Source organism: Leptinotarsa decemlineata, unplaced genomic scaffold, assembly GCF_025532065.1.
Source record: "Leptinotarsa decemlineata unplaced genomic scaffold, Ldec_3_MD MMD2_tig00026316_RagTag_RagTag, whole genome shotgun sequence".
Taxonomy (NCBI): Eukaryota; Metazoa; Arthropoda; class Insecta; order Coleoptera; family Chrysomelidae; genus Leptinotarsa; species Leptinotarsa decemlineata.
The window spans coordinates 2,946,363-2,969,587 of record NW_027412685.1 but is presented as its reverse complement, the minus strand read 5'-3'; the positions used below and the strand labels follow the sequence as shown (position 1 = coordinate 2,969,587).

Genomic DNA, 23,225 nt, shown 5'->3' with positions numbered 1-23,225 from the left:
ATTATCTTCTTTAATACCCCTTATACACATTCCTATATCATTCATTACCCTACCCTTTGCATGCTAAACTTTTACCTACTAACAGATTATAGCACAATATACTGTTACTAGATAAAGAAGACAAACGCAAATAGATGGAAAAATAATTCGGATTACAGCATGGTGCATACCAGACAACGTTGTAATCCCACGATCGACATGGCTTAATGCACCTCAACGGTAGCAAAAGCCATTATCATAGAGAGAGAGAGAGAGATATTCTTTGGTTCTATGTTCTATGTCTATGTTTATGGCATTTATGGGTTATGTTGAGTTGTAGTGTCAGAAGTAAAATAATTTTTTTTATAAAAATTTAAAGAACATCGGCAATCCCTACTCGAAAATTATGACAGAGAAATTAATGGAAGGTAATCCCGATCTTGTAACAAATGGATCAATTTCTACAGAAAGAACTGCCACCAAACCAAAATCAGGTTTAATGAAACTATCAAGCTATGTTTTAGCACTGAGACCATGGTCTCTTAGTGCAAGTTTAATGCCAACGCTGCTGGGCTCAACAATTGCATACAAATATCCGGGATCTACAGACTTCAATTACATTACTCTATTATTGACTTTGTTTACTGTGGTGTCAGTGCATGGGGCAGGAAATGTAGTGAACACCTATTTTGATTACGTGAAAGGCATAGATAATCGAAAATCAGATGACAGAATTCTTGTGGACCATATACTGAGCAAAGATGAAGTGGTTTCACTGGGAGCATTATTGTATTTTGCAGGATGTGTTGGATTCATTCTTCTAGCTAGTTTATCACCTGCAAAAATGGAGCACTTAGCTTTAGTGTATTTTGGAGGCCTATCATCAAGTTTTCTGTATACTGGCGGAATTGGATTTAAGTATATTGCCCTAGGAGATGTGTTAATTTTAATCATATTTGGTCCGATTTCAGTTCTTTTTGCATTTATGTCGCAAACTGGGCGAGTTGAATGGGCTACAATTTATTATGCAATACCTCTAGCATTAAATACAGAGGCAATCTTACATAGTAACAATACCAGAGACTCAGAGTCTGATAAAAAAGTAGGCATAGTTACATTGGCAATTATAATTGGTCATACAGCTTCTCATGTACTTTATGCATTTTTGTTATTCACCCCATATATAATGTTCATGGTAGCTTCATTGAAGTATTCCAAATGGTTTATGTTGCCTTTAGTTACTTTGCCAGGAGCATTTAAAATTGAAAAACAATTCAGAACTAAGGATATTCATACTGTACCAAAGAAAACTGCCAAACTGAATCTTTTTTTTGGTGTTTTATATGTTCTAGCATGTAGTTTGGTACCATCTTTACCATATATAACAAAAAGATAGATGTTTGAGATATTGTTAATTTTATTTTTTCTCTTCAGAACATTGTTCTCTGTATTAAAAAATTTAATTATTTTCTGAAGAGATAGTTTTTATATTCTAAGAAATATCATCTTGAAGACAACTTTGAACAAGGTACCTAGACTTAACAGAAGTAAGCATGTATTTACTTCAATTCCCATAGGAAATATTATAAATAATTAATAATTTATTTCAGCATGAGCTCATACATATTTTTCTGAAAGTATGAATTTATTGAAAGAATTCAGTTCATTTAAATATCAGCGAGAAAAAGAAAAACACTAAGCATTGACAGTTGTTGAAATAATCAGTGTGGCAATGTAGTAAGTTATTGATAGGAATATCAACTGGATTGAAAAATATTTTCGTGGAACTGGAAAATATACCAAAATTTGGTATCTTTGGAATCAGATTGATTTTGCTAGTATAAAAAAAACACTGCTTTCCTAGCTTATGGAGTGAGTGGCTATGACGAATAAAAGATGATGGCTCGAGGTAAGAGATTTTGTCATTTTGTATTGAAAACTAGTCAACATGATGTAATATGAAGCATGTCTTATATAATGTATTTCAAAGTTTCAACTATAGGTGTGATTCAGATGGGCTTTCTATTGACTTAAGTTACATACTATAAAAAAAATGGATTTTTTTCAAATCGCTTGTAGACTTTTAGTGATCTTGCAATGTTTTCATAATCTATCATGTCAAATTTCAACTAAAAGGGTGTCGTAGTATTCAAAACCTATTCTATCGCTACAAAAAGTAATCAAGCAAGTCTGAAACAGGACTGAAATGAAGTAAATCCGTTACCATTGAATAACATGAAAAATTATGAGACTATTCCATGAAGATGAGACTGGTTCATACACTTTAATAAAAGGAGGCAACTATAGATTTTCTCTCAAAAGAAATTGCAAAGCAAGCATTTAAGCTAACTATTTGGGAACTTTTAGCAGCTGATAATGTTGCTGCTGTTGAAAGTAAGAAAGTAATTACTACTTATTAATTGTTGAAATGTTGAGCAATCACGAAGAAACTGATACCCGTTTCATTCTGTATATTTCAGGTTGCACTTCAACTTCTTGAAATATCCAAGTAACCAAAATTCATACCTGTACACGATATTGAAAGAAAAATTTACTTTAAAGGGAGAAGTACTTTTTCAGATCAAATAAAAAAATGTATTTATCTAGTTTTAGAGAATTATTGGAAAATATACACGATTCGATAACAAAGAACTCAAGAAGATGGAGACATCAGTCATTCAAATGTATAACAGCAAAAAGCTGTCATTTGAAGATATAAATAAAGTCAACGGCTTAAGCATTGTTCTCACACGTAATGAACTTTGACAAACTTCCACTGGCAAGATATGTTTCCAATCAACACTTCAAATGGGCACTTTATCACATTTTTCTGATGGACTGTTGACAAAGCCTGTGGTAATCATACTATTACCGATTCCGGTTGGAAGATACAGGATGGACATCTAGGTCTCATAAAAGGCCTGAATGACCCAATATCACATAAATACCTGGAGCTCATTTTTTGCAATTATTGGTCGGGTTTGAATATTTTCTGCCATAGTGGCGCTGAGAAAAAACAAGAGTTCATGAAAGATAATTCTCATATATGTGGAGTGTTTTAGAATGATTATGAAAGAAGGTTAACGATTAATATTTTTTCCTGTGTGTGATGAAACTGGCACATACTTGATGGAAATTCATTCAAATAATACTTCATTGTGAGTTTTTTCCCCAAAAGTTTACAAAACAGTGACACATGTTTCAGTATTGAACATGCCTGAAGGACCTATTGTATATTGAAACCAGTGTTATGGTTTTCTAAACTGTTAAGTGAAAATATTACAATAAAGTGTTGTTAGAATACATTCCCACCTCTTTCCGAAAGATGTTGTGTAGTGAAATATGCTCTCCAGACTGATATTTCATTTCAATTTCATTCCTATACTAACCTTGAACACCTGAAAAACCAATCTCTGACACCAACCTAGACATTGGCAATCCTTGCGGTATTCTATGAAAAATAAATGGATTGAAAATGAAAAAACATCTGATATTATATTTTTTAGTTCAATTGTAATGGATGATGAATATTTCAGTCCTTCAAATATCAACCAGTATCTACCGATTCGGTTAGCATATAACTCCAGACGAGGAGGAGGTAGTAAAATAGTCATAAATAAGTTATGTTTCACCTGCTTTCCATGATTTGAAGTCAATCATGAAGCTAAAAACCATTGGAAAATAATTTATTAGAAAAAATCTGATATAAACTAGGTTACCAGATTTTTAAAAAATTCTAATTTTATTTTTTATTTTGTTAATATCTTAGGAATGATACCAACAGCTAACATTTTCAATAATATTCGTTTGACTTTTGGGAAAGAAAAGTTTTGGCTTTCTACTTCTCCATCTTTATGCAAAAGTGTGGGAATCTTTCAAAGAAAGGAAGGAAGCAATCCATTTCAAAAAGGTAACTATAACAAGATGTGTAGATCATGCAAAGAAATAACTTTCAGACACAAACTGAAAGAAAAGCTCTCTCGTAATCGCTACTTTCATATAAAAATTGAATTACTTGAAAGAAAAATACTTTTGATACAAAAATTTTGTTTGAACACTGAATTACACAAAAAACTTTTCTCTATTCTCTATCCATAACATTTGTTATGGATTCGAATCAGATATCATTCACAGGATTGAAATTAATATACCTGGTTGAAATCAGATCTCAAAAATATTCGAGGTTCAACACCAGTGCTGTTTTTATCAGTGGTATTGGGCTAAACACGGAAGCAGTGTTGGACATATCTGCCATTAAAGGAAAAGCCTGTTGAAGTTTGGCTTTGCAAGTGACCGCCTTGGGAAGACCCCTCTATCTTTGATATTTTCAGATTGATTTTTTGTCGTTAGTATAGATGGCGTTTTGTAGGAGAAATGTAATCGCCCTTTACTATTGAAGCATCTATTTACCTTAACCATAAAAATAAGTTGAATACTTCAAATTGCTTTCTTTTTGGCTAAAAAAACAACATAACTTTGTACTGATTACAAGTATATCTCTTGTTGGTAAAATACTTTCCAGTCCGACGAAAATCCGTTATTTTAAGAGTTAATTCAGATTGGCCTCTCTACTATAATGAAAATATTAAATGTAAATAAATTGTACAAAACTCGAGGGATTTCCACAAAAGATTTACAGATTATTATCAGTAATACCAGGAACCTCGGTCTGTATCTGATTTTTTATATTCAATATATTAAGTTTCTATTCTTGTTGATATCTTTAGTTTATATTATTATTATTATGTTATTGTTCAACATCCTATGGATTCTATACATCTCGTTTTTGGAAGTTGATTGAATTACAATTGGTTGGTATCACAATTTACACCTTTTCTTGTTCAAACATTCATTCATATTATCAACGACTTTACCGTCGGAATTATTTGTCTTCGTGGCCAGATGATATGTCTCAACTACCATCATTGACACAACAAATCTGATGATATAAATATGTGCTCGGCAATGAAAGAGTATACAGCTGTCGCCAAGTTACTTGCAGAAGTGCAGGTTATGCAGCAGAATAATAATCTGCTTTGCATTTTCGCGAAAAATCCACAACTTGAAGGTGGATTGATGCAGCTATGTTTAATGATTGGCAGGATTGCAAAAATATGAGTAGGTGGTTAAAAGGAAAAAATGAAATAATCTTGAAATTTGTTTTTACAGTTTGACTTGACAACTGGTAGGAATGCAACTAGCCTTGATAGTCCCCCTCAGAACACGAAAGCTAATGACTTTAGTTCTTGATGCTGGTTGCACCAAAACTAAAAAAAAAATGGAATTTAGGGAACGTGGTGACATAATAAATGTGGCAAAATCTGATCTTGTCCTACCAGAGAAGTATTTTTCAAACTAAGGTGTTGCATCATTTTGTTATACCAAGGTTTTTTGATGGTGCAACTAGAAGGAAATAGCCAGTTTTTTATAAACGATATCTTAGGACATACTTATAGTCCAAGCATCGTAATCTCCACCTGTTTTCACTCACATTTGATCATACCATTCATGTTATGAAAGTATTTATTGTGCAAGTATATGAATATTCTTTAAATATTTATGTTTGGTGCTACAAATATCTAGCTTTAAATAAAGATTGCAGTACTTTTGTATATTAATGAAAAAATAAAGATAATGAGGATTTTTTCTATAAAAATTTAAACCCTTTTGATAATCCAGTATTAACTTTAAATTTTTGTTAACTTCAACTCAAACGTACATTGAATGATTTAGTTTCAAGAGATGACTCAAATTGAAATAGTGAATTTAATAAAGTTGAGAATTCTTCAATTGAACGGTTATGGTTGCCTGTAGTTCTATTTTGTACAGAAAACAAGATGTTGAACATTTGTCATATTCTTCTGGACATAATTTGTATTCATTCTTTATATTTCAATTTATTCAACATATGGAAGTGTTCAAGTTTAAAATTTGAGCTAATTAATCCGGATTTTCTTTCTTCCAGATATTACCAAAATTATTTTTATGTTTGACCGTTTTTTCCATTTTATTTTCATTTTTTTTCCATTACTTGAACAAATTTCAAATGTGTTAACAAATCACTTTGATTGTTTTGAAGAGAAATATTTTTCTCAACGAATTTGTATGTTTATTACGGTTTTGCTTTAACTCGTCACATATTTGTCGGCCAGTATTTTGTACAGAATTATTTCAAGATGCATTTGCAGCACCTTTGATAGAAAATGCAGCTGATATTATTTAAACAATTTAAAGAGTTATTTTTATTGTTGTCGCAAATTACTAATTTAAATTTTATATGATTTAATTTTAAGTAAATTATTTTATTCATCTAAGCTTTTTATTCACAATACTTATTACTATGACTTATAGAACTAGAGCTCCTGTAACTGATTTTTATTGTATATTTGAATTTTTCATATTTTATAAAAATATTTATAAATCAGAATCTTCCATTAGAATTAAGTTTTGTCAGGAGGGATATTTGCTTTAAAATACTGGAAATATCAAATGAATTCAAGATTGACAATTCTTGTTCTAGTGAGTAGAAATCATTTGGTATTTCCCATTAGTCCAATAGATGAATTCCCTCAGTAAAAAGATCTGATCGGAATGCTCAGAAAACATTGTAGACAATAATTGTTGCATAGCAGAAATATCTAATGTTTTATGACCTTTTATATAAATAATTCTATTGTAACCAAAAGCTGAAATTTAGAAAAGAAAAGATAATCTAGCGAACTGAAAAATATGCAAGGAATAGCCCCAAATTCCAACATATCTATAAAAGTACTTATGAAATGCTGCTCAATGTTTTAAATAAAGGTTCAAAATTACTTCTTTGTTTCGTTAACTTTAAATACCTGCCGAGACGGTAGCCGGTTGGCTTGTCGTGTGTGGTTATATTTACCTCACTCAATCGACTGACAGGTGTAACGGTGTTTCGAACCGCGAGGCCTGACGATTGTCCAACCCGTGCTAGGAATCGCTTGTTTAAAGGTAATACCCTGTTAATCCTTAGCTTACATAAGTTTCTACTTTTAAGGGTTGTCGTTCACAGGAGGGCAACAGCTAGTTAACGAAAAAAAGTATTTGAACATTTTAAAAATTCTGTGTTAGATACATGTTTTCCACATTTTAAAATTTAGAGCATGATTTCAATTCTTGCACATTGCCCCCATATAAATGCTGGATGTAACGGAATTAGCCTTATTCATTCAAAATAAACTTAGTTTTATATGCTTACAGCAGAGATGAACAAGAAACGAAAACATAACTATATTGAATGTCCAGTTGGGACATATCACGAACAGGCCCGTCTTCAGCAAAGTACCCCAGTTTCAACAGAAAACGCTCTCACTGGGATAACCAAGACTCGACAATTTGAGCTGTGGCAAACAGCTGGTTGCGAGAGGAAATGTACAGTATCTACCTACATTAGTTTTATCTTTAACATGAGCTGCAGTTTCCCTTTTAAAATTAGAAAATGAATCTCATCAAGTTTGGTAATTTTTTTAAAAGCTTGATCCAATCTATTAGCTTCACTAATAGCTAATATGTAGGTACTTGTAGTTTCATAACATACTTATGGCATTTTTTTTTCAATAAATTGCCGAAACTGCAAACGTCCTCGCAATAGAACCATTGATCTATCAAGGGCGAGCTCATTTCCTGGACTGTAAATAGATTTCATCTTCCTATTGAAATAATCCATAATAGGTACAACGTATCTTTCCTGATCGATCGTTGAAGTTATTGTCATTATCGGAAAAATGTAAACATCTCAATATCTAAAAATCTATTTCTGGATATATAATAGTCAAAACACGTATCTACCGAGCAACTAATGTTTTTACCAGTATAGTCTGCTAAACGGGGTAACTGAACTGTTCCTGTTAGTAGTAGATACCTATAGAAGTCCAAGAAAGACTTGATTCTGTAACCATTAGATAGTCAATTTTGTTATTCTAGAATGTTTTTTAGTTTTTTCGAATAAAAAAACAGTTATTACATAATTATTAGTTTCTACCCAAGAAGGCCGGATATAAGGGAGGGCAAGCGGGGCTAATGTCCTGGGGCCACCATAGGAAAGGGGCCCCCACAATTAAGGAAGATGAAAAAATATCCAAATTTTACGGGTCAGCTAGATTTCGGCGAAATCAACCACTTTTCGTCGAAAGAAGCTCGCAAATAACCATTGGTTTTTTTTTAAATTTTTTTTTCAATAAATTTTATTTGACTAACAAATTACTATATTCGTTGTTGAAAAAATTTCATTTGCTGACAATAATTTTTTTAAAGATTTGACAGAAAAAATATTTCTTTTATTGGGAAAATAATTGAAAATAAGGGTCTGCACTCCTTCGTTGCCCCAGGGCCACGCCACCAGATTTACAAATCCAGTTATATTCATACTCATACCAGAATCACATTGTATCAATATTTTCAGGTTATGTTTATTCATCATTAATTTGATTTACAGTTGTTATGCAGTTGAGTTTTAGGTAGGCTTGTGTATGGTTAGTGGAGAAGTGGTGTACCTAGATGGTAGGCATTTTTGTGGTTGATCTCGATTCTGGTAGAGTTGTGAATGATAGTGATTTCAACTCGGTAGATTTTCTGATTGATTGGCATTGATGTTAGTTGACATATAATATCTAACTGGTATACCTCTACTTGCAATAGATAGAATTGTCTAAAGATACTTATATCTGGAATATGGTAGAGTTGTCATAGGGGTAGATATATAACTGGTAAGTAGATTTATTATTAGGTATGCCGCTGACCTTTGTTAAAAGAAAGCTATTTAATGTTTTCTTCATTATGGTGGGATGAAAGAAAAAAATCTTAACGAAAATATAACAATTATTTTCATTTGGTATTTGGTGATTTTTTGTTTACTGAAGTGTAAAATCCTTAAATATTTTTCTACAAAAATTAAAATCGTCTTGCCTTAATATTTTCAAAATCTTATATCAGCTTTCTTGTATCCAATCTGATTAAAATTTCATCGTCATTTGGAACTATCGCTAAATTACTTAGTCTTTGTTTGAGCATTGATGATCTAAATAAGTAGTTTTTGATAATTTTTTATTTTGAAAAGGATCTTTCAGCAACTGAAACCGACAGGGTAAGAATATTTTTAGAGCTATTGCTGTGTTTGGAAATGTTTAAATTAAGTGAAGAAAAGAGAAATGAAACTTTCTGTTTTTTATCACTTTTATTTGTAACTAACGTTACTGCAGTTTCGTCCTATACGGATAATAAAGTATAAGTTTGAAAATGTCCTTATAGGACGAAACTGCAGTAACGTTAGTTACAAATAAAAGTGGTAAAAAACCATAGAAACTTTAATTTCTCTTTTCTTCATTATGATTTCCTACTACGTGGTAACACGGCTACATTCATCAATTTATTTAAATTAAGTCATTGGTAAAAATATATTGTAATAGGTTTTGTGGATCATTAGACTGATTTTCTGCAAAATACATTTTCAATGTAATTATATATATTAAATTTTTTTAATCAAAATATACTGTATACCTACTACAACATTAGGAGATTTTCAGGACAGTGGACAGTGAAACAACCTATCAGAAACCTACATATAATTTTCACAAATGTTACAAGTAAATGTGAACAGTACAGATACTGATTCCACCATTATGAAGAGTCACACGTAGGTGAAACAAAACACGATCAACTTTGACCTTTGACGACCCATTGTTATTTTAGAACAGACACCGTATAGAAGTCGGTGGAACAGATTTGTTTCTTTAATACTCAATCTATACCAGTCAAATCGTTAGGTATAACGCAAACACTCGAGAGTTGACTCACAGTATTAGTGTGACTCCGTGTTCCGTATAACGCTTGACAAAAAACTGGATCTTTAGGAGTCACCCTATCATCTATTTTTTTTATACAAAGTCGGAAATAAAGGATAGCTAGATGTTGCAGTTGAAACAAAACATTTAGTACAAACTATCCATTCCCAATTGGAACGGCAATAAAAATAAGAGCACTACGAGGGGTGTTCATAACCACTTCCCGGCAAATGGGAAATGTATATACTATCAGTGCTTTTATGTTCAAAGCGTCCCTGGTACAGTCATAAACATTTCTTGCCTGTAGCCCCTAGTCGCCCAGATAGTTAGTAAACGTGCTATCAAATTTAGTTGAGGAATAAAGGCTCGGCTAGCTGGACTGGCTGAATACTAATTTTTTGTCCGTTTCACAATATTTATTTATTCGTGCCGTGTGTTCGTGGAGTTAGGTGAGGTAGTGAGTGGTTTTGCAAACCGATTTTTGAAAATTTTTTCTAGAGATCAATTACCCTATTAACACCAAACTAATATTTTTGCACTCGACGCGCGTTTCGCTAACAAGGTTAGCATCTTCAGGAGAATCAAATTGATACTGAATCTAAAGACAAGGGTTAGCTGTTTATATACCTAAAGTCCGCTTTTTAATCTATTGTTGACAAATTAATTTGCAGGTAGTGGTTCCATTAGTTAATTACCGAAAAATCAATTAGGATAATCATCATTTAAGTCCACATCGGACCAAAAAACTTTAGGTATATAAACAGCTAACCCTTGTCTTTAGATTCAGTATCAATTTGCTTCTCCTGAAGATGCTAACCTTGTTAGCGAAACGTGCGTCGAGTGGAAAAATATCAGTTTGGTGTTAGGGTAATTGATCTCTAGAAAAAGTTTTCAACTTTTACACCAAAGGTTCCAATCTCATCGTTTAAACCGATTTTTGTGAAAATCTTATTGTTTTTGGGTACTTTCATCAATATGGCTTTCTGGAGATCTTTTGAAACAAACGATAACATTACGTGTGAGGAATCTGTGTCAATCGACAGGGATCCGGAATTTGAAAATAAGGACTTACATGTTCAAGTTCAGCGAGTAATTTTAAATATTCATGAATAATTAAAAAAGGAAAACTGTCACACTTCACAAAATGCTATTGTGAATACAATATGCGAGTTAACGAAACTATCTCGTTCGACAGTTCTTCGAGTAATTAAAATAGGGGATGTCATTGACCATGCAATGAAACGAAAACAAAGGAATAAAAAATTCGCAAACGTTGATGGTGCTACAAAAAATGTGATTCGGCGAACAAATGGTATATACCAAAAAAATGAAGTACCAATCTAGGAAATGATTTGGTATAAATTACTCGACTATCCCGATTACAATTACAAATCTTAAGAAACTCTACGAGGGGTCTTATTGTCTTGTGGTTTCAAATATAAAAAATTTAACAATCGGATGGTCATTATGGAATCGACACGCGCATTGTTCAACTCCGACAAGAATATTTGAGGCGAATGAAAAGCTACCGAGGATCCAGCAGACATATAATCTACCTCGACGAAACTTGGTTTGACACCCATGATGTTGTCAAATATGGCTGGGTAGACGAAACCAAGTATTGTGCTTTGAACACACCTTCTTCAAGGGGAAAACGTGTTATAATTTTGCATGTCGGGAATGAAAGTAGTTTCGTACCTAACGCTTTGCTTCTGTCGGCCAAAAATATAAAAGATTCGTTTGCTGATTACCACGAAGATATGACTGCGGCTTTATTCGAAACCTGGTTCAGTGAGCAGCTTCTCCCAAATATTCCTCCAAACTCGGTTATTGTTATGGATAACGCTTCGTATCATTCTCGGTTATTGACTACAATATCAAACAATAACAAAAAAAGCAGATATTGTTGATTTCATGCGAAATCATGACATGGAAATACCCGAAAAGATTCCAACAAAAAAGGTATTACTGGCGACCATAAAACAACGTAATTTCAAAAAAGAGTATATTATTGATTCGATGTGTGAAACACGTGGTCATATTCTCTTACGTTTGCCTTCATACTATTGTGTGTTCAATCCAATTGAAATGGTTTGAAAGAAAGAAAACTTGCGGAAATGTAATCAGTCACCGACTTTGAATGCTGTGGTGCTTGACAATATAAGGCGAGAGGTGAATGAAGTAGGTAATAGTGATGTGTGGAAGAACTGTGTGGCCCACGTTATAAAAGAAGAGAACAAATACAGGGTGTAACTTAATAAGTGTAAAACATTCAAAGAGGTGATTTCTCATCGAAAAAAGATAGGATCTTTCATGTAAAGAAATTTCATTGGAGCATCCCTTGTTAAGATACAGCCCCTTAAAGGGGGTACATAAAATTTGTATAACAATTTTTTTCTCAAGCACTAAAAAAGTTACAATATTGAAATCAACCTGACGTTTTGTACTACCAAAAAGACACTTAGCCAGTCATTTATTTGGTTTACCCCATGGTTGTAAGGGGTGGAAAACGCAACCCATAAAATTTATTTCCAATGTAACTTTTAACCGGTTCGTATTGGATAATTTTTACTAAACAAGTTTTATGAGTGACTGGAGTCATAAAATTAAATTTGAAGTCATGTTACGATGACGAATAGAAATCGGGAAATGCAGGGATGGTTATCACCGTCGTGTTCAGTTCAGGAACTGATAGCGTTGCGTCCTTGGACAAGTACTAATAGTAATAACGAGTGTGATAACAACGCAGACTCTTTTCCATTGTAGTGACTCCAATTACGATGGTGAACAATGCGAAAAAGAGATACCAGTATATAAGACTCGAATGCATTTGAATATTGAAACACAAAGTGTATGTTTCAATGTTTATGAGAATCTACATCTCAAATTTGGTTTCGAGGGAAACAAACTATTACAAGCAACATCAGATTTCACCGAAATTCCTTTCTTGACTACGTAAAATAGTCAAAAACAAACCTTAGATTTGAAAAAATACATATGGTGTATTATGTGCAAAGTTCCATAAATCCGATCGTTATTCAACCCGATGATGATTCCACCTCATCCGAATATAGCGAAGAAGAATTTTGATTTTTCTAGCAATTGTAAGAATAAGTAACTGAAAAACTACCACTGAAAAATAATATGCCGACGCCTCTGCCGAGGCGGGAATTCCTTCTCTGTGCTGTTCCAATTGGTATTGGAAATACTATAGCATTGATGTCGATTTGAGAGGAATTATTGTCTTTACTGAATTTACGAGTATTTTCATCCTTGCAGTAAAAGTGCAATAATCGAATTTTGTGAGGATTTTGTAAGGAATTGCTAATTTTTGAAAGAATTTTGATGTTAATTAATTTTTGTTACTGAAAATTGGAAAAATGTTATTGGAGTTTTGTTAAGTATGTAGTATACATTGGTTGATAATGCAGGTATGTGAATTGTGTTCATTTTCAAGTTATTTTTAAATGTTAAATATACCTGTAGTGACACGTGACGTATGATGAGACGACTGTCAGAATTCAAACTGTCAATGAAATGAGATGCATTGGTTGGTTAGGGTTTACTTTTAATACTTTATGATTTTTTGTTTTCTCATTTATCTAAAATTTCTTGTCCTTAGATATTTTTGATAATCTTCATTGGCATGAAAAAACATACTCACGACACCTCTAAATTTGTTAGCATTGGGATTGCCCTTCCAGTTAGCAGAATATGTAGTTTGAATGCGGTAGTCTGTTTTCAACCTCAATAACAAAATTAATGATTGAAGGATGCTATCAATTGAGTATTTTTATAAATTCAGTGCTATCAATTGAGTATTTTTATAAATTCAGTCCGAGATTTAAGGGGCCTTGGATAACCCTAGATATTTTATTGCTCCGAGGTATATTCGCTATATTACAAACACATAAATATGATTGAGATCCTGTGGTTTAATACTCAATTTGCTGTCTCTAGACTGTTTAAACTACTGACAGCAGATTGTGCCACCATTAGAAAGTGTTATTTTTAACAAAAGGTTTAATTTGAGGTTAATACATTTATATAAACAAATATCTAACATTAAGTTTCGAAAGAAACCAAACATCAAATATTACTTTTAGGTAAGAAAACATTTAGATTTCTTTGAAGCAAATATGTAATATTTCACCAATGACATTCTACACTAAATGTTTGGGTAATTTTACAAATGTTCAACAAAACATGTAAAAAATCAGTTCCAAAGATATGGTGAATAAAGGTTTCAAAAAAAGTAAAATATAACAATTGGCATTCAGCTACAAAATCTAAAAGATAATAATTGAATGTATTATATAAAACTGATATTTATGCAGCCCACTTCAAACATCTAGTGTCCATATGGGTATCCATACACCTAATGCTGCAATATCTAGTCCCACAAGATAAACAAGAGTATTGCCCTAGAAAACCACACACTGCACAAAAATGACGAGGGGGTAAGGGTGATTCCTCACATTGTATGTCCATATAGGAGACTCTTTTGTTAGCCTCTGCTTCTGCTCGATCTTCATCTACAAGTTGTTGGAAGTTTTTACGAAATTTGAATTGATAGTAATCAGTGGTACGCTCTTTTCGTTTTGTTCTTGTACTTCTTTGCTCTAGACTATCCTCAAATTTCGGAACTTTTTTACTCATAACTAGGTCTGCATGAGGGTCATCATGGTAATTGTCAGATTCTAGCAGTTCCATAACTTTCCGATGTCGTCGTTTACGTGATGTTTCATCCACAATACGTCTTTTATCATTTTCCTTGATCCGGTTGGAACCACGGAGCGTGGACTTAGAAATAGTCATGTTTAATGTTTATAATTAATTTAAGTCACTATTTCAGGTATTTTTTTTGTCACTTAGACACTAACCACTTTTCTCTGCTAAAGGAAAACTAATTTGATCCATCAAATCATCTATTTTGGCTTGTAAAGTGTCCAAGATATCTGCTGAAATAAATAAATGATTTTCGTCCAAGTCTTGTATTATAAATTTTCTTCCAAGCTTCAAAGTCTCATCCAAATGAAGTAAAAATTGTTTCATAGCCTGGTCGCTGGAAAAAAGAAAAATAAAATATAATTTTGCTTCGAAAAATATTTTGCAGTTATTTTCAGCTGTAAGATGTCTAAAAAAGGAGTGAGTGCTGATGAAAAGAAAAATAGAATGTTGCAGTTATTTTATGAAAAAGGAGAATGTTTTCAACTGAAGGTAAAATTATTTGTCTTAAGTTTTTATGAGTGTAATACATCTGAATTGAATCTGAAACTTTCTAATGGAATTTGTTGATATCTGATGAAAATCTATGATGAATGTATAGAACATTTGAAGCCTTTCCATTCTAAATGAGCCAAGTGTGCCAATTTTAAGGAAATCAAGTTTAAGTTTTTATTGATGGTGTGCCAAGGGGCTCCAGACCTAAATGAGCTATGTTTCTACTGTTGTTATTTTAGGTGATATTGACAATCAACGTTGGCTTTGATGTTAACTCCACCTAACTTTCAGTTCTATTGAAGCTAAGTACCAACCACCATTAACGAATCTTTAGTGTGGTTTTGACTGCTGTCGGCCTTTAGTTACATATAGTTTGAGGCTCTATAGTACATGATGGATGTTCTTTTGAATTATATAGCTTTTATATAATCTTTTAAGGAGGAAGATTCTTTTAAAATGTAGCTGTGTAAGGCCAGATTAAGTATGAAATTACTTTATTTTGAGTTTTCGACTTGACAAATTACAAAAGTAGACAGGTTTTTCTTCAAGCATGTTCAATACCCAAAATAAACCAGCCCAGCCAGAATGAATGGCAAATCCTTACGTAATTGGTACAAATCCGATTGCAAAAAATGTAACTGCACGTTACTCTTTGCATGCCCATAAATATTTTAAAAAAATTTTGTTTGATTTACCTACAACTATTCAGCTCGTAATGAAATGCCCTAGGTTAAATTAGCTTTTAGGATTTATACTTGCTATGAAAAAATTTCAATTTTCATTTAGTTTCATTTCATTATTTAGATCCCTATGTTTATGTAATGTATAGTTTAAATATTTCATTAAAGCAGTATATTAATTGATAGTTATTTTTTTTGCTAAATGTACTTAGTTCTTTTTGGGCAATACTATAGATGGCAGTTTCACTAGTTCGGACTTCCACTGTCTACTATATAAAATGATTTGAAATCCCTGAAACAAGTAAAAAGGAATAATTAAAAAAAGAATAGCTGAAGATAACAATTATATTAAGCAAACAATAAACCTGAAATGAAATGAAATACAAGTAAAAATATAATAATTGAATAAATAAAAATTAAAGGAATGAAAAAAGAAAATAATAAAAAAGTGTAGAGATTCCAAGTCACGTTAGTTCACGACGTTTCGATTGTTGGTATCTACAATCGTCTTCGGGTGATGACTGGACTGATTCCTCCGAGAGATGACTATTTATAGGTCGTTGAAATACTTTCACTTTCTCTGCTTTCCATTTTCCGCTTCACTGATTCCGTGAGAGATGACCGTTTTGGCGGGAGTTGACCATTTTTTCGTTTGATGATGGGTTTCCATATGTTTCGTATTTCTAGGCTGGCCTGGCTGAATACGTTGTTGGACAACATGTATGCGGCTTCCTTAAATTTTCTCCTAAACCAATGTTCCTCTCTGTGCAAAATCTCAGCTTGGGACCACTCGATGTTGTGTTGATGGGTCCAAACATGGTCTGCTATTCCTGATTTGCTGGTTTCTCCTCGCTGTGTGTGCTTCTTGTGCTCGGCAATGCGAACATTCAATGGCCTCTTAGTTTCACCAATATAGGATTTTCCGCACTCACAGAGGAATCCTTGTTGAGGAAAGGCCTGAATTTTGCCATTACGCCAACAGCTGTGCCCACTTTGGAGATAATTACTGCAGTGGAATCCACCAGTTCTCTTATTGACCAGACCGAGGCAGAAGAGTTCAGATGGAAAATTAGAGAACAGTTGGATCGAGAACCAGTTCCAACATCTAACATCAGCAAGGAAGAACGTAGAGCTCTGAACGGCCTACGTAGAGACAACACCATCAAGATCCTACCTGCAGATAAAGGAAAAAATTTAAGGAAGCCACATACATGTTGTCCAAAAACGTATTCAGCCAGGCCAGCGTAGAAATACGAAACATATGGAAACCCATCATCAAACGAAAAATGGCCAACTCCCGCCAAAACAGTCATCTCTTACGGAATCAGTGAAGCGGAAAATGGAAAGCAGAGAAAGTGAAAGTATTTCAACGACCTATAAATAGTCATCTCTCGGAGGAATCAGTCCAGTCATCACCCGAAGACGATTGTAGATACCAACAATCGAAACGTCGTGAAGTAACGTGACTTGTAATCTCTACACTTTTTTATTATTTTCTTTTTTCATTCCTTTAATTTTTATTTATTCAATTATTATATTTTTACTTGTATTTCATTTCATTTCAGGTTTATTGTTGCTTAATATAATTGTTATTTTCAGCTATCCTTTTTTAATTATTCTTTTTTACTTGTTTCGGGGATTTCAAATCATTTTATATAGTAGACAATGGAAGTCCGAACTAGTGAAATTCATCACGAAACATTGTCAATCACCTTCAAACAAACACTATAGATGGCACTTAGCTCTTTGGCAAAAGTTCAATATTTTTTTTCTGAATTTGACTCAACTTTTAGTTGCCATCTAAAGACATTATACCATACAAAAAGTGTTAATGCTATGAATAGTTAATTACATTTATAAATATTATCTTGAAAATTTGAAATTGGCAGTTTGCTTGTTTGAGTTGGAGAGGTTTCATTTTATGGTGAGACTTTCACATGACAGTTTAAAAAACCGCAATACTTGTTTGATCGTGCAAGTTTAATGAGAAGTTCTGAATTTGTGAATCTGTTGATGACCAAGCATTCTAAAGGATTCAACTTTATACCTGTCTCTTTCAAATATAATACACTAAATCAAGAGTGTTTTTTTAAAAATGAAAAGACCAATTCTACGTTTTGAAATCAAATATGATGAAAGTATTACATTTGAAATATAAAAATAAAATACCCAGTCTTTTAGAATGCTTGAAAATCAAAAAACATGCAAAAATTCAGACTGATCAATGACCAATAAGAATTGAAGAATAATTGAAAATTTTAATTAATGTTTGTTCGAGAACCCAAATAGTATTGTTACATCTTCATTTTCAAAGAGATTGTTTTTAGAATTGTGATTAATTATTAATAATTAAATAATTAGGTTCCTATTCATTACTATATTTAAGAAAATGCAGACACACCTGCTTAGTAAAACGTGTGTTGTAGTTAATGAAAATGTAAAATCATATCTGATTTTTAATTGATTTTTTTCCAGGAATTGGAAAAAATTGCTCCAAAAGAAAAAGGCATTGTAGCAAATTCTGTGAAAGATGTAGTACAAAAATTAGTTGAAGAAGACTTAGTAGACACAGACAAAATTGGGACCTCTGTATATTTTTGGGCATTTCCCAGGTAACTCATGGGCAAACAGGAAACAACACATACAAACAGATTTATCAACAGGAGCCTACTGCACATTTGTGGTTCCAGTTGGGAGACCTAGAAATTCTAGAATACACCGAACATTACCATTAGGCAGCTGATATTAATATAAAAAAGGTGTTATCAAGTGTGTATGATTTAAATTAAAAAGGAGGAGAATTCACAGAACAGCACTGTCTTCTGACGATCCGCAGTTGACCCCTGATGATGAATCTGCTTGTTCATTTTACCCTATTCTTTACACCTATTGTTGCCTATTCTTTACTTTTGGCTGTACTGTACTGACGGGCTAAGTAGGCAGAAACACATGTCTGCGTTTTGACCACTTTCCTATGAGTGCTTGTCCAATAGTTCCGTTTCAGTGGGTTAATACCATATCACTCAATATCCATCATTCTTATGTAGTAAATATATATATATATATATATATATATATATATATATATATATATATATATATATATATATATATACAAATATGAAAGTTATTGAGTGTCTTGATATAGAAACAGAAGTTAATATCGGACATAGCACTCATGAAAGTGGCAAACCATAGACACGTGTTTCGGGCTTTTGGCCCATCATCAGTATGGTGGTAACCAAGTGTTGCCCATCCTTACACTTGGCTGCACCATACTGATGATGGGCCAAAAGCCCGAAACACGTGTCTATGGTTTGCCACTTTCATGAGTGCTATGTCCGATATTAACTTCTGTTTCTATATATATATATATATATATATATATATATATATATATATATATATATATATATATATATATATATATATATATATATATATATATATATATATATATATATATATATATATATATATATATATATACACAGAGTCCTGCAACAGTGGCGCGGTGTTCCATATCTCTATATAGGAAGCAGATAGGAATCTAATTTTCTATAATATTACCTTATTGCTCGAGCTCGACAAAATAAAAATATTGGCAGTCACACAGGGTGTTCGATTTTTTCTGGGCGGATCCCAACTGTGTCTTTTTAAATGGCAACCTATATTTTTTATCGCTTTTTCGGTTTCTTCATAGAAAATAAAATAAACTTTATGTATATCTGCACTTCGAAAATATTGATGGTTTTCGAGATATCTAGCATGACAGGTTTTTTTTTCCAATATTCGTCACTCAGAATATTTGAAATTATAAAGTGGTGCCAAGTCCAGTTGAAATTTTTTTTTGGTCGAATATTCTACATTGGTAACTTTCTAAAACGATATATCTGAAATCGACCTGTGATATACAGGGTATGAAAAACCGCTTGCCAAATATTGTAAATGAAAATTTGCAAAATCTTCCTTATATTAAATGGAACACCCTGTATATTATTGATCCATAAGAAGCGCCAACGAAACCTCTACAAATTTCATTAAGTATTCCCTATGGCTAAGTTCAATAGTTTTTCTTAAATGAGCATTTCTTTCGAAAAATGGTCATTTTTTCAAAGCGAAATCCATTTGACGACTGATAAGAATATACAAAAAATACCCTTTCCTTAAAATATCGCCCATTCCTAAAATTACCTGTTGCTAGATAAACAAGTTGCGAATTACACCACAAAATGGACGTTCTTGAATAGTTACAATAATTTCAAAAATCTCGGAATTTGTGCCATATTCTTTCGGTCTAAAACAACCTTTCAGCGAATGAAATATTTATTGGAAATCAAGTAGTCTGGCAAATGACAGAACAAAATATTTGGCTGCAAATGAATATTGAAATTTTTAGTCAATCGTGAAGTTGAACTGTCGGTATAATTTCATCAGAATGTTGTTATCAAAAAGTGATTTGATTGATATGATTTTCATATCAGGTGAATCAGACAGGAATTGTTTATTGGCAAGTAGAATTTATTCTCAACGGTATCCAGATAGAAGGCATCCAGATGAAAGATCTTTCCGAAAGGTCTTGGGACGATTCGTTGAAACTGGATCTATTAATTATTCCAAACATGAGCGCATCAAGCCAGCTACTAATGAAGATAATGAATTGCAAGTTCTTCTTGCTGTTGAAGAAGATCCTAGTAGGAGTCAACGACAAATTGGGGAAATAGTGGATATAAGTGAGAGATCAGTGCAACGAGTATTGAAGAAACATCGCTTGCATCCATACCACGTTCAGTTACATCAAGAACTACTGTATGCTGATTTCGAGAAAAGAGTGAGATTTTGCAATTGGACCATGAACAAAATTCGTCGAAACGAATATTTTTTCAATAATATTTTATGGTCGGATGAATCGACATTCCATAAAAATGGATTTGTAAATCGACATAATTACCATTATTATGCGACAGAAAATCCTCACTTATTGAGACAGGTGGATTATCAACATAGGTGGTCGATAAATGTCTGGGGAGGCATCATTGGAGAATATGTAATTGGTCCATACTTTTTTGAGGGACATATGAATGGTGCAATGTATCTCAATTTCTTACGAAATGATTTACCAGGTTTGTTAGATGATATTCCTCTTGACCTCCGCAATAGAATGTGGTTACAACATGATGGTGCACCTGCTCACTATTCGGCAGAAGTGAGAGATCATCTAAATGAAGTATTTCCCAATAAATGGATAGGACGGAATAGGCCTGTACGGTGGCCCGCTAGATCACCAGATTTGACGAAACTAGATTTTTCCTTATGGGGATACATAAAAAATATGGTTTACGTTGAGCCACCAACTTCTCCAGAAAATATGCGACTTAGAATAACGAATGCTTTTCGCAGCATTACACCAGCTGTCTTGCGCAGGGTAGAACAGTCTTTCAAACATAGACTTCAGCTCTGCATTCAAGAAAATGGAAGACATGTTGAACATATTTTATAAAAGTTTCATTATCAACCTTAATTGAACTCTCCCTTTTGTAGTTTTGTAATTTGCCAGTTGACAAATTTGAATATCTAGAACTCAAGCTCTGAATGAATATAATAACATGAAAAAAATAGTTATTTATAATGTTTCTTTCTTTTAACTTGTTTGGTTTGATATTGCACGATTTATGAGTGAAATTCTGCATCCAATGAAAAAATAATTTTCCATTTAGCAAAAAGTGATAGGTACATACATTTATTTCGTTAAAAAATATTTGTTTGGACACCTTCTAATGTACAAAATTGAAACAAGATATCTTTCGTATATTTTTATCAGTCGTCAAATGGATTTCGCTTTGAAAAAATGACCATTTTTCGAAAGAAATGCTCATTTAAGAAAAACTATTGAACTTAGCCATAAGGAATACTTAATGAAATTTGTAGAGGTTTCGTTGGCGCTTCTTATGGATCAATAATATACAGGGTGTTCCATTTAATCTAAGGAAGATTTTGCAAATTTTCATTTACAATATTTGGCAAGCGGTTTTTCATACCCTGTATATCACAGGTCGATTTCAGATATATCGTTTGAGAGAGTTACCAATGTAGAATATTCGACCAAAAAAAAATTTCAACTGGACTTGGCACCACTTTATAATTTCAAATATTCTGAGTGACGAATATTGGAAAAAAAAATCTGTCATGCTAGATATCTCGAAAACCGTCAATATTTTCGAAGTGCAGATATACATAAAGTTTATTTTATTTTCTATGAAGAAACCGAAAAAGTGATAAAAAATATAGGTTGCCATTTAAAAAGACACAGTTGGGATCCGCCCAGAAAAAATCGAACACCCTGTGTGACCGCCAATATTTTTATTTTGTCGAGCTCGAGCAATAAGGTAATATTATAGAAAATTAGATTCCTATCTGCTTCCTATATAGAGATATGGAACACCGCGCCACTGTTGCAGGACCCTGTATATATATATATATATATAAAATTTAAAAATATTTCGATGAAAATCAATTATCATCATCTAATATGAAATTTTTATTATTTCAGAAAATAAAAAAGACAAAAATTTGTTTTAGTCTAAAAAATTATATACTCGTTTGCTATTTTCAGTAAGACCACCAAGACCAGGAAACGTCAGCTCGAAAATTTACAAGAAAAGTGTGGGGAAGCAACAAAAAAATTGAAAATTCTAGAGAAAACTGTGACAGATTCGAAGGTAACCCACCTAAAAATAGTCAAATACCACACTGACAAGAAAATTTACTTTCAAGGAAAGCAAAGATATTGATAAACAGCGCAACAACATTATCGATGAAATCAATGATAAAGAATTAGAGTTGAGTGGTTTGAAACAACAACTAAAATCTTATGAGGAAAATGACCCCCAGAGATTTGAGGCTCTGATGAAAAAAACAAAAGTGAGTTTGAACAATACCTTACTATTGAAGATTGAACCACAAGTATTTACAAACCGAGTGAGATGAAAACACATTTTAGGAACTGAAAGAGGCAATCAATCGATGGACTGACAATATATTTGCAGTGAAGGCTTGGTGCAAGAAAAAATTCTTCATTGAAGATAATGTTTTGAACAAACAGTTTGGCATTCCTGAAGATTTTGATTACATTGAATAGTTTTAGTGATTCTTTTTCAATAAATATTCTTGTGTTCTATCCAACTTACCATTTAACTAAGACTCCTTTCATAACATTTACCATTTTTCTGGAATTATACTTGACATTGACACAGCTTTAGCTTTCTACTAGGTTTGTTCTGGTTTTAATTCTAGGTTTGTTCTGGTTCTACGAAATTCAGGTTCTAGGACGTCGGGATCATGCGCAGTTGATATATAACGTTCTGGTTTATTAAGGATAAGTTAGGATTGATGAATCCTCTGTTCTGGTTTCTACTGCGAATTGATCCTAAACTGTCTTGAACCGTCCAGAATCGTAAGTACTCTCGAAACTGAACTGTTGAGAATTCTTCCTGTTGCTCATGTGCATTCATGTGGAAATTTGTTCGGGCTATTTACA

At 32.7% G+C, this 23,225-nt stretch overlaps 4 protein-coding genes across 8 annotated transcripts; 2 read left to right on the top strand and 2 right to left on the bottom strand.

Moving 5' to 3' along the window:
* The first annotated feature begins 276 nt into the window (after positions 1-276).
* Positions 277-6,794, top strand: heix (UbiA prenyltransferase domain-containing heix). Its single transcript, XM_023163689.2, has one exon. The coding sequence runs from the start codon at positions 386-388 to the stop codon at positions 1,373-1,375; it is 990 nt and encodes a 329-aa protein (XP_023019457.1). The 5' UTR covers positions 277-385; the 3' UTR covers positions 1,376-6,794.
* Positions 6,795-8,579: 1,785 nt separating this feature from the next.
* LOC111508252 (meiotic nuclear division protein 1 homolog) lies at positions 8,580-22,870 on the top strand. Of its 5 annotated transcripts, none has more exons than XM_074181838.1 (6): positions 8,580-8,711; positions 14,912-15,005; positions 18,164-18,300; positions 22,302-22,407; positions 22,463-22,609; positions 22,689-22,870. In XM_074181838.1, exons 2-6 carry the CDS (start codon positions 14,919-14,921, stop codon positions 22,824-22,826), a joined length of 615 nt encoding a protein of 204 aa, XP_074037939.1. In that variant the 5' UTR covers positions 8,580-8,711; positions 14,912-14,918; the 3' UTR covers positions 22,827-22,870. The 5 variants fall into 5 exon arrangements, with proteins under 5 accessions (XP_074037939.1, XP_074037940.1, XP_074037937.1 ...); XM_074181836.1 differs by lacking the exon at positions 8,580-8,711 and adding an exon at positions 13,749-13,891; XM_074181840.1 differs by lacking the exon at positions 8,580-8,711 and adding an exon at positions 13,749-13,891 and having other exon boundaries at positions 22,672-22,870.
* Positions 13,909-14,603, bottom strand: LOC111508253 (zinc finger HIT domain-containing protein 1). Its single transcript, XM_023163692.2, has one exon. The coding sequence runs from the start codon at positions 14,601-14,603 to the stop codon at positions 14,115-14,117; it is 489 nt and encodes a 162-aa protein (XP_023019460.1). The 3' UTR covers positions 13,909-14,114.
* Positions 14,664-23,020, bottom strand: Tfb5 (Transcription factor B5). The gene is made up of 2 exons (XM_023163693.2): positions 22,876-23,020; positions 14,664-14,850 (listed from the first exon to the last, which is right to left on the bottom strand). The coding sequence occupies exons 1-2, from the start codon at positions 22,908-22,910 to the stop codon at positions 14,664-14,666; spliced, it is 222 nt and encodes a 73-aa protein (XP_023019461.1). The 5' UTR covers positions 22,911-23,020.
* Between the last annotated feature and the right edge of the window lie 205 nt (positions 23,021-23,225).

Bases quoted from the DNA above. Each gene is read 5' to 3' on its own strand.
- heix (XM_023163689.2), top strand. From the start codon at position 386: ATGACAGAGAAATTAATGGAAGGTAATCCCGATCTTGTAACAAATGGA.
- LOC111508253 (XM_023163692.2), bottom strand. From the start codon at position 14,603: ATGACTATTTCTAAGTCCACGCTCCGTGGTTCCAACCGGATCAAGGAA.
- LOC111508252 (XM_074181838.1), top strand. From the start codon at position 14,919: ATGTCTAAAAAAGGAGTGAGTGCTGATGAAAAGAAAAATAGAATGTTG. The intron at 15,006-18,163 runs GTAAAATTATTT...ATTTTTTTCCAG, and splicing joins GAGAATGTTTTCAACTGAAG to GAATTGGAAAAAATTGCTCC. The intron at 18,301-22,301 runs GTAACTCATGGG...TGCTATTTTCAG, and splicing joins TATTTTTGGGCATTTCCCAG to TAAGACCACCAAGACCAGGA.
- Tfb5 (XM_023163693.2), bottom strand. From the start codon at position 22,910: ATGGTAAATGTTATGAAAGGAGTCTTAGTTAAATG. The intron at 14,851-22,875 runs GTAAGTTGGATA...TCTTTTTTCCAG, and splicing joins AAAGGAGTCTTAGTTAAATG to CGACCAGGCTATGAAACAAT.